This window comes from Microtus ochrogaster, chromosome 4 (genome assembly GCF_000317375.1).
Source record: "Microtus ochrogaster isolate Prairie Vole_2 chromosome 4, MicOch1.0, whole genome shotgun sequence".
Taxonomy (NCBI): Eukaryota; Metazoa; Chordata; class Mammalia; order Rodentia; family Cricetidae; genus Microtus; species Microtus ochrogaster.
In genome coordinates, this window is record NC_022011.1 from 85835714 (window position 1) to 85848807 (window position 13094).

A 13094-nucleotide genomic window follows, 5' to 3' on the forward strand; every position below is an offset into this window, starting at 1 on the left:
TCAGTTCATCCTCTGGACACCCCCTCATGGGCACACCAGAGGCATGTTCTCTTGGTGAATCTAGGTCCAGCCAGATTGGCAGTGGAGACTAGCCATCACACACGAGCATCCACCATTTCCTATGTGTTAGCAAGAGCAGTGTATTTCATAATCAGCCAGAACCCTTTTGGTTGTGCCCACTGGTGATGCTTGAGGCCATCCCAGCAATGAGTCAGCAAGACTACGTGCTGGTAGAACCGGTTGGCAATAGACTGTTCTGATAGCCACCTCAGCACCTGTGGTCTGTGGAAAAGGGTCCGAGAACTAAATATCTGGTGTACGAAGTTTTCGTAGCAAGTTTTCTCCTTGGACAGACGTATTGAGAAGAACATCTCCCAGCTTATCTTGACTGATTGGCAGATGTCCCTGCTAAGTCTCTGGAGCATCTTCAGTGAGATGACCAGGGTTCATCTTTGAAACACAGGATGCTTCTTTTACGAAGAGCAAACCTCTTTCTGCCTTTGAGTGGTGCAAAATATAATGTTATCTCAAACTTTAAAAAAAAATGTTCTCATTTTGAAACATTTCTTATTTGTGTTTGCCTTTGTGGCTGCATGGTATGAAGGTGTGTGTGCTGGTGTATGTGTGAATGCATGCATGTGTGTACGTGTGTAGGCCAGAGATCAATCCCCGGTGTTTTCCTCGGGAGCCAAATATGTCGATTTTTGAGACAAGGTCTCTCACTGGAACCCGGGGCTCGCTGATTAGGCTGGCTGGCTGGCCAGTGGGCCCCAGGGATCTGCCTGTCTCTGCCTCCCAACACTGAGATTCAGAGTGCACACGGCCCTGCTTGGCTTCTTAGGCAGGCGTTGGGGAATCAATGCAGGTCATTGTCATCCTTGTGCAGCAAATGCTTTACCAACTGAGCCATTTCCAGCCCCCAGTGGTCTAATTGTGTGAGGAAAAGTGACACGTATTCCCAATTTTATACCTAACCTGAGGTTTAGACCACCTCAAGTCTTATCCACGGGGAGCAGAATGATATGAATTTTTACATCTCTGTACAATCCAGTGGGCCCCTGAAGATGTGCAGGTTGACCCTGGAATCCACGTCAGGGTAGAAAAATCCCGAACCTGATTTGAAAATCTGGACTGTCCTTTCCAGAGTAATATGAAAGACTAAATCTTTAGTGTTCAGTGTTAATAAATTCTTGACTTTATTCCAATTTAAATTTAGCCTTTTGGGAATCCCAAAGGTTTTCTCTGGAGTTCACTTTTCAGGATTTAGGACCAGTATCAATAAGAAAGTACTACTTCTGTCTGTGGTCACACTGCCCCGATATATTCCAGTCTCTTCTGATCTTGGACATTAAGATGGGTCACTCCTTGTTAGTATTGGTTAAGGGAGGAAAACAGTTCCTTCACGGCAGTCCATTTTCCAGCCAAGTTTTGATGTAAAATCCTTTTACGAATGGGACGTTCTGGAAGTGTTAGGCAGAGCTATGAGTAGAGAAGAACCCAGCAGCAGCCACTGATCCTCCGTGAACACTCACTGCGGAAGGCTGGCCGTGAGTACCTTTTCCGGAGAACTAAAATACAGCATTAGAGCCCACAGCTAGCATGTGACGAGGACAGGGTTTGCTCTCTGCCTGTTCCTGGAGGCCCTGTCCTGGCCACTGCACTGTTTGATCTATTTATTGCAAAGTCAGTCAGGCTGGACACCCAACGGGAGGGCCTTCTGGGTACTTAGAGGAGAACTCTACAAAGCGGGATCTGTCAATCACTTCTCCGTTAGTATTGCCCCTCATGTTGCCCCCTGAGCATCCGTGCTGATGTCCGTACATTCTTGGACCAAGTAAACTGTAAACCCAATGGTACCCAAAACAATCCCCAAACCCATAGCTGTTCTCGTGAACGACATGTTACTTGCTGGGTCATCTGTATATTTATTGCATATATTGACTTTGGAAGGCAAAGTTTTGATCCTTTGTTTACTACTAACTCCAACTAGCCTTTTCTTCCCCATTGGAAGTAATGAACAGCCCCTCACCCCCCCCCCCACCAACCTTCTTGTCACCACTTGGAGATCCCCACCGCTGTCATTTTCTGTTTACAGCACGCACTCAGTACATATGACAAGTGCCGAAACAGAGACCACTGGAAAGAAATTTGACACCTGGTGCTTAGCCACTCATTACCCACAGATGATTGAAAAATCATCGTTAGTTGGTGAGAGTCTGCTGCTGTTCCGGGGGTGCCTGCAGGGGCCCTCTGGTTTACTAGGCCTGCCTTCACCCATTCACGGACCCCCGCCCCCAGCTTGCTGGGTTTGAATGGCATTTTTACAGCGGCAAATCCGTCTGTCAGATTCAAGCTTAACACAGCTCGTTAGAGTCGTAGGCAGAACACCAAGTAGATGATGTTAGTGAGTCCCAGAGGGCCCCTTGCACTGTAGATGGTTGGAAAGGCCCTAGAAGTCTGTCGTTCCCTGGAGTCTGTTATTCTCTGGGGTTTGGAAGTCAGAATATTCTTTACGGTGTTTCATTAGGACTATCAGACATCCTGTGGAAGGACCCTAAGCCTACAAAACTTTGATTTTAAGGAACAGTGTGAAACTTTTGCATTCTTCTCCCCCTCCCTGCTACTCCTAAGTCTAGGTTACAGACGCTGTGCAGATGGTACGCCCTGTGCATGTCATCTAGGTCACATTCCAAGCACAGACTTCCTTCGAATCCTAACCACAAGCTGACTGTAGCACCCGTCACAGCTAGCGCTGGTGAGGTTTTGTGGATGTGCATGCTTTTCACTTTGCTGCCAAGTCTGTGCATTGATCTTGTGGGGTTTGGACCTCGAGGTGTCTACAGAAAACCTTTAATAAGGTCCTGTTAAAGGACCAGTAGTTTAGCTTCTGAACAATATATCCTAAGGACACAACAAGAGGTTATATAGGCGAGACAGTGATCCAGATACACAGTATTCATGTATGGAATTACCAAAGACTGGATACTACTTTTTAGTTTAGTATGCATGTGAATAATTGTACACAAAATGATTATCAAAGTATTTTAAATCAGTGAAAAATTAGAAGCCATCTAGTGTTCAGAAATAAGGAAGCAGCTAATCAGCCTTTCATAGCTGTCCAGTGAGATCTTACACAGCTTTTTAAATTTTTTTTGAAGAATATTTAATGCTTGGGGAACATTAATTGGAAAAGCAGGTTGTTAAACTGAAATACAGTACAATTCCAATTTTGGTTTTAACAATTACATTTGCATTAAAACATGAAATACGCCAAAGTAGCTAAAGACTTCATTGCTTAACATGGGTGTTTTTCAATTCTGTTTTCCCTTTGTTTGTTTGTTTGTTTTTACAGTAAATTTATAAGGGGTCATTATCTTTCCGTCAGCTTTTTGATTACCATGTTATAAGCCTTAGCACTATAAATTTAAACCTGAAGGTAAATAAAGATGAAAGAAACACCCTGTGGGAAATAGGGAGAAATTTTCTAAACACACTGAGGCATGAGCTGGGCCAGCACCCTCCTCTTGATTGCCTGTGTTTTATCTACGGTCACGTAATCACATCTGATCAGGAACTAAGGCATTATCTGTATTATAACACCTGTGTGTTCTTTCTTTAGCAAATATTTATGGTACACACAGACAATGCCATAGATATACACAGTCTGCCTGTAATGTACATATATAAACCTTAAAAGATTGGAGATTTTCCTTATATAGTCGGCCAAATCATGGGTGGGACTATGAGACTGGAAACCCGTTTTGAATGCTGGGTAATTGTGACAGTTGGAGATTGTAGCTTCACCCCGGTGCCCTTTTCAAGCTGCAAGGGACTGTTAGTCCTCCTTGTCTTTTGAAACAGGTCTCTTGCAGCTCAGGCTAGCCTCTGAGTTGCTCTACAGCCACGTTGCTATGTGACTAGCATTGCTAAGTGTTTAGAAATCAGGGTATTAAGTAATAAATTGAACGGTATGTTCTGTTTCTACTTAAAGGCAACTCTGGGAATTAAAAGCTATCGTATTCTCACTGCTTTGTCCCTTTGTAGCCAACTGTTCCCCAGGTATCCATCAGTGTAGCGCGTCAGTGTTTGCAAGCAATATTTCTTTTTCTTTAAGCTTTATTTATTTCTTTGTATTTAGTGTTTTGCCTAAGTATGTGTACCGTGTGCATACCTGGTACCTCTCTGGGCCAGAAAAGAGGGCGTAGGATCCCCTGAGACTGGAATTATGGGTGGTTGTGAACCACCATGTGAATCCTGACTTCCCTGCTAGAACATCTGGTTTTAATTGCTGAGCCACCTCTCTCGCAAAATTTCAGTTCCTGATTGATTGTTTTCCACTTCAGTCATTTTCCTCTCCTCCCAGTCCGTGCCCTGTCATCCTCTCCTCTCTTCTCGTCAGATAAGGGCTGGCCTCCCGTGAGTGTCAACCAGCCATGGCCTATTTATGCAGTGAGGAGACACCTCCTCTTCTGGGTCCCCAAAGCAGGTAACAGAGTCAGAGACAGCTGCTGCTCCCACCGTGAGGAGCCCTACAAGAAGACCAAGCTACAGAACCGTTAACCTATGTGCAGAGACACTGTCCTTTCTGTGGAGAAGCACCCAGACTGTCAGACTGTGCTAACTTGGCTTTTCTCCCCGTGGGGTTTCCCACTGTCCCATGGGAGACCTTTCCTGGGCCCTGTACTGTTTCTAAGGTTTTCAGCTTTGAGTTTCACAGAGTATTTATGGGCACTTCACTGTCCACACGCTGCTGCTCTTGCAGGACGGGCCGGACAGGTGCCGCTCGCTAAGATTCCTACTTTGTCAGCATAACCTTGTGGTTTTAGTGACTCTAATTCAAAGGTTCTCAGCCTGTGGGCCTGGGACCCTTTGGAGGGTGAATGACCCTTTCACAGGGGTCACCTAAGACTTTCGGGAAACACATACATTTCTATTAAGATTCATAACAGTAGCAAAATTACATTTATGAGATAGCAATGAAAGTAATTTTAGCTTTGGGGGTTCACCACACCATGAGGAACTGTAGAAAAGGGCTGCAGCTTTAGGAAGGTTGAGAACCACTGCTCTCGTGGCTTATGGTATTGCAGGGAAAAGTATTCCTTGGAGGAAATGATGAAGATGAGGCAGGCAAGTACTTGAGCCTCTTCCACTCCTGGCGCTCAGGTAGCTGCAGGGTCCACACTGTCCTGCAGCTGGCAGCTTCCCATTGTGACTGTCTGGGGCATTTGCCTACTCCGTTCACACTGACAGCAGGCACGATAAGTTCTGATGCATTGGCTGTGCCACGGTCCTGTTGAGGGTTACTGACCTGGGGGCGCTGTAATTATGGCTTCCCCCTGCCACGGTCCTGTTGAGGGTTACTGACCTGGGGCGCTGTAATTATGGCTTCCTCTCTGCGAAGGGATCCCTGCGCAGTAGCAGACATCCTTCCGTTTCTGTAGGAACGTGTGAGTTTCCTGACTGATGGTGGGATGTTTGCAGCTAGGTAGTAGCTACCATTTAGCGTCAGCTGTGTACCAGTCTCCGGGCAGTGCTTTGTAGAAATGCCAACTCTAGGTCCCCTCTTAACAGATCGAAGACATGCGGCCGAGCCTGGTTAGTGCTTCGTCCTGCACTTGGTAAACAGAACGAGAGCGGTATTCCGGTCTAAAAATGTTACACCTTTTGCTCTGTGCCATACGCTACAGTCCCAGGGCTAAAGCCAGCTGACTCTCAGTTCTCAGAATTAGAAACTGGAAATCACACGACCTCAAGGTTAATTTCAGGGTTGTCCAAGAAATTAACCTTGAAATTGTATGTCATTTCAGAGTTTGTAACCTCTCTCCTTCCGTTTACTCGTGCCTACCTCGGCATTCATGGACGGCTGTGGTGGAGGGAGCCTTGCCGTATGTTTAGTTCCTGGGGGCGGGGCTATGTCTTAGGAGTTTCTGTAATGTCTGTCATCCTGTATTAGCTTTAGGTTCAATAGAAGATACTATTGAAAAGCCTGGGCCCCTGAATCAAACCTCAGTGCTTACTGACGGCACCACTCTGGCTCCCTGTCCTCACTGTTCAGTCAGTCATAAAATAAGTGTGTGAGTGTACAAAAGCTTGAGACGATGTGATAAAATAATCCATGCAACGATTGTCGGTGGCGATATGGTAAGCACTATAGGAATTCACTGTTGGTTGGTAGCAACACTACCCAAGTAGGTTGCTAATATCACTGAAATACTCTGTTGGGCTTAAATACGTGGCCCTTAGGAGAGAGTCAGGCCTATTTGGATGCTTTCCTTTGAAAAATACTTCATATAATTTGTAAATATAAATTTATCTTAGAGGGGCTGAGGGGATGTTAATCCCAGCACAAGGGCCTGATCCTGGCCACAGCATGCATATAGAAGGCTGGGCAAGTGTCTTGGGCATGCTTGTAATCTCGGACCTTGGGTCCCTGGGGTTGGTTGGCCCTTCAGACTAGCGTACTTGGTGACATAGGTTACAGTAGAGACCTTATCTCCAAAAAACAAAACAAACAAACGAAAAAACAGGATTGGCATTTTGAGGAATTATACTGAGGATGGATGACCTCTGGCCTCCATAGGCACATACTACATGTGAAGGCAACACACACACCCCAAAATTAGAAAAGATGATAAGGGGGTGGTTTTTGTCAACTTGACATAAACTAGGTCATCTGCCAAGAAGAAAGCTCAACTGAGGAGCTGCCTCCATCAGATTGGCCTGCGGACAAGTCTGTGGGGCCTTTTACTGATTTCTAGTTGATGTAAGGGCTCAGCCCACTTTAGGTCTTGCCAGCCCGTGGTCAGGTGGTCTGAGGTGTATTAGAAAGCAAACTGAGCAATCCACGGAGAGCAAGGCAGGAAGCGGTGTTAGTCCAGGGCCTTTGTCTCGGTTCCTGCTTGAGTTCTTGCCCCGGTGTCCCTCAAGGATGGGCTGTGACATGGAAGTGTGAACCAAGTAGATCCTTCCCTCCCCAGGTTGCTTTTAGTCCCTTGTTTCACAGTGAAAGAGAAAGAAACGAGAGGAGAGAGCCGGATGAGCCATTTCCGTGGCACCGGCATTCAGAGAGCAGTGGTTTGGGCGCTCTCTTAGTGCCCCGCACGTGGACGGAAAGTGAGCCCATCCAGGAGTTTGTAGCCACAGCCTCAAATGTGCCTAGCAATTGCTTTGTGCCTTTGAAATAAAGACAAGAGGCTGTGTTAAACACGCCCTTAGAGTCATGCTTTTCTCTGGGCAAGTTGTCCTGAGCTGCTCAGCTGTTATGCAGAGTCGCATTGTCTGTTCCTTGAGGAGGAGGAAACCAAAGGACAGTCACGTGGGCAGCTTTCCTCTCGCTGCCTAGGGGGTATAGAAACCTGTGAACTCTAGTCTAAAGAGCAGCCTTCCCAAGCTGAACAGCTGCAGGGAAGGCTATGGTCAAGAGTGGCCCAGGCTCCTTATGCATCAGCTCGCCTTGAGCAGGGAGAACAGGGGATGGGTAAGTTCTCCCACCTCTGTATGCTCTGTATGTATACCTAGAGGCTGGGCATGGTGCTTAGGGGTTGAGTCCTTGCCGCCTGTTCACAAGGCCTTGGCTCAGTTCCCCCCACTTCCTCTCTCTCTCCTCTCTCTCTGTCACACACACACACACACACACACACACACACACACACACACACACGGCCTAGAAATTGAGTTGTAATTTAAAATTTGAGAGGAAGCTGTATTTTTGAAGAGCGCTGTGTTTCTGTAGCCCGCTGCGATGTTTATAGAACATGCTTAAACCCTTCAAGGTCATATATGTTTCCCGGCCATCATGAAAGAAAATGAGAACATTCAGCTTGTGAAGAAGAATGTAGACAATTTTATAGCACAAATCGTGATCTTAGAGAGAAATGATATGGGTCTAACTTTGTAATTGCAGATTCAAGGACAAACTTGATGTTTCCCAGTTGACCAGAACTTTCAATGCCCTAAACAGGAAAATGGGAGTTTAAAATAAATTCATTCAATGTTGTCAGGCATTCTGTATTAGAGTTCCGCTTTTTACAGTTCCAGCAGAAGCCTAGAAGGTTTTAAAGAAGTTATGGATCTTTGTGGGGAGCAGCGTTTCAAGACAGGCTTTCTCTGTGTAGCTTTGAAGCCTGTCCTGGAACTCGTTCTGTGGACCAGGCTGGCCTTGAAACTCACAGAGTTCCGCCTGCCTCTGCTTCCTGAATTATAGAAGTTATGTTTAAGAGCCTTTCCCCCCACCTTTTGTGGTTCTGTGAATCAAACCCAGGCCTTCCTGCACACTAAACGCACAGTACTGTATATTGTATACTATAGTGACGGAGCCATGTGGGGTGGGCCACAGTGAAATGAAATGGTGATTCTCAGTGCAGATGAGCCACCCCTGCCTCCAGGAAGCTCTCAGTGTAACTAGAGTCTGAGATGAGGTATATAGCTCTCAACTTTCATAGCTGCCAATGCTAAAGATAGAACATTCAAGAATTCTCGATTGTAGTAATGAATACATATGAATGCAAGCCAAAAGAGTATGTTTTTTTTTCTTTAAATGTGATTTTGAAGTCAATTTGGGGTATCAATCAATTTGGGTTAGTTCTAGGGTGAGCAGAGGTGCTCAGGTTCTGTCAGTGAGCAAATTGCCGGATGGAGGTTTGTGTGAAAAGGTACTGACTTCCCTGTTACATGCTGGGGGCTGAAGAAGAAGATGGCTTGTTTTAGAATTTAGTTACCAATTATAATACTTGATATCAGTTAGTAGCTTTATCAATTATGCTTTCAGTTTTTAGTAACCCGTGCACGCGCACACACACACACATTTGTGGTAATAAAAAAAACTTATTACTGTGTCTCAGTAAATTTTTTTATGATTGCCTGTGCCTTGAAAAAAATCAACAAAATATAAGTTAGATTTTCACTCATTTTAATATGCACTGTATTGTATGTATGGTGACTATTCAAGATGAACAGGCTTCTCTTTTTTATGGCATAATTATTTCCAAAGTCAAGGAGAGAAGAGGTTGATGTGTGTTCTCCGTGCCAAGCACACAGGAGGCTCCTTTCCAGATGCCGCTGCCGGGTCACATGGTGTTCCACCCTTCTGGTCCACGAAGCCGAGGCAACATTTTAGCAGTCCGCTGCTATCTATAGGCGCTGAGCTCACGTTTATTGCACTTTATGCCAAATTGATCTCTGTGTGTGCCTTGATTTTGGAAACTGGAGAATCCGGTTTCCCTCTGATGCCCAAATGTCTTGAGTTAATCCTTCATGCCTTGCCTATGAGTTTATATGCTCTGTAGTTGGCAAAAGTCGAGCCTCTCTCGGGGTTTTGTAGTTCTAACAGCATTTGGGGCTGACAAAAGGGCTCCCCTTCGTGATGTATAGAAGTTGTTGTCAATCATCCTGCATACTTAGTTTTCTTGTGTTCTAAAGGGTTTTTCCCCCAGGATATTCTCCTGTGACTCTTGTAAGGTCAAATCCAGCACGGTGGAAGACATTCAGCGGTGAACCTCAAGAGGCCACGTGCACTGCTGTTATCTTCTCCCCAGCTGCTGCTGAGCTTGGCCTTCCAGGCTCTTCATCTCCTGGCAGCTCACTCTTCTGCTGTGCTCCCTATGACTCCCCCTCACGCCCCTCCCCCACCATGTTCCCCACATGAGGGATGGAGCGCTAACCCTAGGTGGCTTTCTGCTCATTTGCAGAGTATCCACGTTCTGGAGAGGACCGCGTCATCAAGCACAGAGCCCTCCATCAGCCGGCAGTTGCTGGAGCCGGAGCCCATCCCCCTCTCCAAGGTCAGTGACTGCACCATTGCTCTCACAGGTAGCCCAGTACCCACCGACTCTGGGGCCAAATGAACTGTGAATAACGTTGACGCCTGACTCTCTTAAAGCAGCTAACAATAGGGCTCCTTTGCCACTTCTTCTGCTTCCCGTGCAGGGATGTTTTCTGCCTTGTATGAGAGGGAATAGAAAGAACTCTATTTCCCTTGAGTTTCCAGGGTTATATGTGAAGGTCTGAAAGCATATTAAGGGAAGAAATAAAGAAAAGCATGGTTATTTCCTCTTGGACAGATAAGCGAATAATTCTATGATTAATTAATGGGGGGGAGATCGCAGGAACTACCCTTATTGCCCACCCACTGCACACTCGGTACTACACGAAGCACTTCAATACATTATCACGTTTGATACTGTTTTTATAAGCAGCCCCTTGACATGTGCATATTCATTACATTCCATGAATCTGGAAACTCAGGCTTAGCATTTATCCTAAGACAAAAACGTTGTTAAGTAGGGGGGTGAAATACAAACTAGATTTGCCCAGTTCTGTAACCCGTACTGTCCATCTCTACCTCCCTGCGAGGGCCAGTGGTGCCTACACCGAAGGCCACACTGTGTGGCCTCCCTCCAGTGTCTACCTTCCAGCAGTGACTCTGGGGAGAACAGTACAGATGTAAGCCTCTCTCTGTATCATGGGAGCCAGAGTTCCTCTTCTGCCCGTCCTCCCTCAGATTTGGGAAGATGGACACCCCTTCCCCCCGCTCCTGCTCATCCCCACCTACGTGAGATGTTAACCCGGACAATGAAAGGGTTCCCCAATGAGAAAACTCTGAAAAGAGAGTATATGCAAATGGCAGGTTCCCATAAAAACAGATTTATTTCCTCAAGATGGTTACTTATAAATGTGTACAGCTGATCCTGCTGCTTTGCTTCTTGTACAGAGCCTAAACTACTGAGAAAAGAGCATGCTACTGCACTGCCTTAGTGTTTCGGACATGCACACTTGTATGCCCTAGTGTTACGGATATGCACACTTGTATGTTTTATACTTTGAAGATGTTACAAGCTACAAAGTTTATTCTGTCAGACAGGTGTAGAAGAAAAGAATTATTAAACTATAAAAATAATTCAGAGAGGGCTGGAGAGATGGCTTTGTGCCCTCACGGAAGACCAAGTTTGCTTCTCTGCACCCATATCTGGCAGCTGATAATTGCCTGTAATTCCAGCTCTAGGGGATCAGTTGCCCACTTTGGACTTCTGTGGACACCTGCATCTAAGTGGCATGCACACACATGTGTGTAGTTGTACACGCATGCTTGCGCACACACAGTTAAGAATAAAAACATGTTTAAAAAATTAACTTAAAAGTAAGAAGGATAGACTTCCATTTGAACAGTCAGTAGAGACCACATACTTGGTAAACATAATCATCATCTCTCTCTGCAGTGTCCATCCTCTAGCTAGTGAGAAGGTGAGAAAGAACACATGTGGGCAATGGAGCAGCTGCATCCACTGAACACCTGCTTTGTGCCATAAGTTCTCGCAACCAGACTCCAGATCATTAAAATTTTATTGATTTCCTCGTCTCCATTGAATTCCCTCATAAAGGTCTAATCCACTCCTTACCACTTGCCAATGCACAGCCGCTGGGGTCTGCTGACCAAAGGCAGGTCCTGCTAGGGGTACCAAGAGCATTCACTACCCCCGTGGCTTCTGCACTTCCCATTTATATCTTACTATGGAACTAACAGACCTTTTCTGTTTGTTCATGTGTTAGTACACGTGGACAAGTCTGGGGGCTCCTAAGAGCTGCTGTACCCACTTACGGTACCAGGGCATCTCCCCACTTCAGAGCCTCCTGAGAACACAGGCTTCCTGGGTACTGGTTGGTAGGAGTGCTTTGGATAAGGCATTGCTCTGGCTCAGGATTTATTAAATTCTTTGTTTTCAGCTCTTGAGACATTTTTGCCTTTCCCCACACCACCCGTAGACTATCTTGTACTTTTTATACTTTGAAGGCATTGCAAACTACAAAATTTATCCCATCACACCAAGAGTAGACCTCCAGTCCATGGAAAGGGAAGAATTGTTAGACTATAAAAGAATTATTAAACTATAATGTAGAAGGGGGCTGGGGAGATGGCTCAGCAATTAGGAGTCCTGAGGTTGGTCAGTACTGACATGATCATCTGGGGCTCTTGGTTCCATTTTTGTTTTATGTAGACTTACGAGGAGGGGAGACTCGAGCTGAAAATAAATAATAACTGAAATTTTAGGAAAAATACACTATTTGATTTTTAGAAAACTATTTTAATTTTCTTACGACGTACACCTAATTCACTAAGCGAGAAAGAGCAACGTCGGCATTGTGGAAAAGAGAATGCTGAAGGTTCTTCCTGTGTAGAAATGGGTTGTTTCCCTTCCTACATATTTTATTTGTAACCTTATCTTCCATCGCATTTATAATTGAAATAGGTGGGATTGTTGCTTGCCCTGCTTTTATCCTTTGCCTCTTTGTCAGCTTGACAGCTTATCTAATTGTTAGTGCTGGATTACGAGTCTTTTCTGTTTCGGGAACATTGAGCTCTCAGAGAAGGCACTGCTAGTTCGGAGTGCAGGGTTTCACTCAGGAAATAGGTTAATTTTTGATCTGTTGTTTTACCTGTTTCCCACTCTCCAGTTTGGCTCTCCCCAAAAGGAACGGTAATGGTAACGGTAGCTACAAAAAGATGAGTTTGTGTTACACCTGACTTCAATTAGTAAGGGGGAAAATTGTACTTGCTACTAAATGCATCCACCCTGGACGTTGCATATTTTGGTTTGGCATAGCTTAGGCTTGGCCCCAAAGCAAGCAGCCTCTAGCATGAGGACGGGGTTCTAGAGATGGTGAACACAGCCCTCTTCACCCATGCCGTGCGCCTTATCTGTGCCCGACAATGGGACCTCCTTTTCTGAGACCGTGAGACTCATAGTTGCAGGTTTGGTCTAGCCTGAAATACAGTGCTCTAACCCATTCTCCTTCTGCCCTTCCGTGTGGATCTAAGTAACAGTCTTTTCAGAGTGCAGCGACCCAATCAGCTGAGGGTGGGCCACTACCAAAGGCCTGCCCTTATTAGCATAGCCACTCCCTGAAGCCGAGGCTGCGTGCAGAGTTGAGATAATGAGAGGTTCTTTCTCTGAGCGCAGTTTTGTGAGGGAATTGAGAAACCTTTCTCTGTTAAAAGTACAGATGGTAGGCCGGGCGGTGGTGGCGCACGCCTTTAATCCCAGCACTCGGGAGGCAGAGGCAGGCGGATCTCTGTGAGTTCGAGACCAGCCTGGTCTACA

At 45.7% G+C, this 13094-nt stretch overlaps 1 protein-coding gene across 9 annotated transcripts in view; it reads left to right on the forward strand.

Moving 5' to 3' along the window:
- The window catches only part of Osbpl6 (oxysterol binding protein like 6), a 165119-nt gene that overhangs the window by 97405 nt on the left and 54620 nt on the right, over positions 1 to 13094 (forward strand). For all 9 annotated transcript variants that reach the window (XM_026789317.1, XM_005346616.2, XM_026789330.1 and 6 more), the window contains one exon: positions 9687 to 9779. In XM_026789317.1, coding sequence (XP_026645118.1) covers positions 9687 to 9779 — 93 coding nt within the window. The remainder of the gene's footprint in view (positions 1 to 9686; positions 9780 to 13094) is intronic.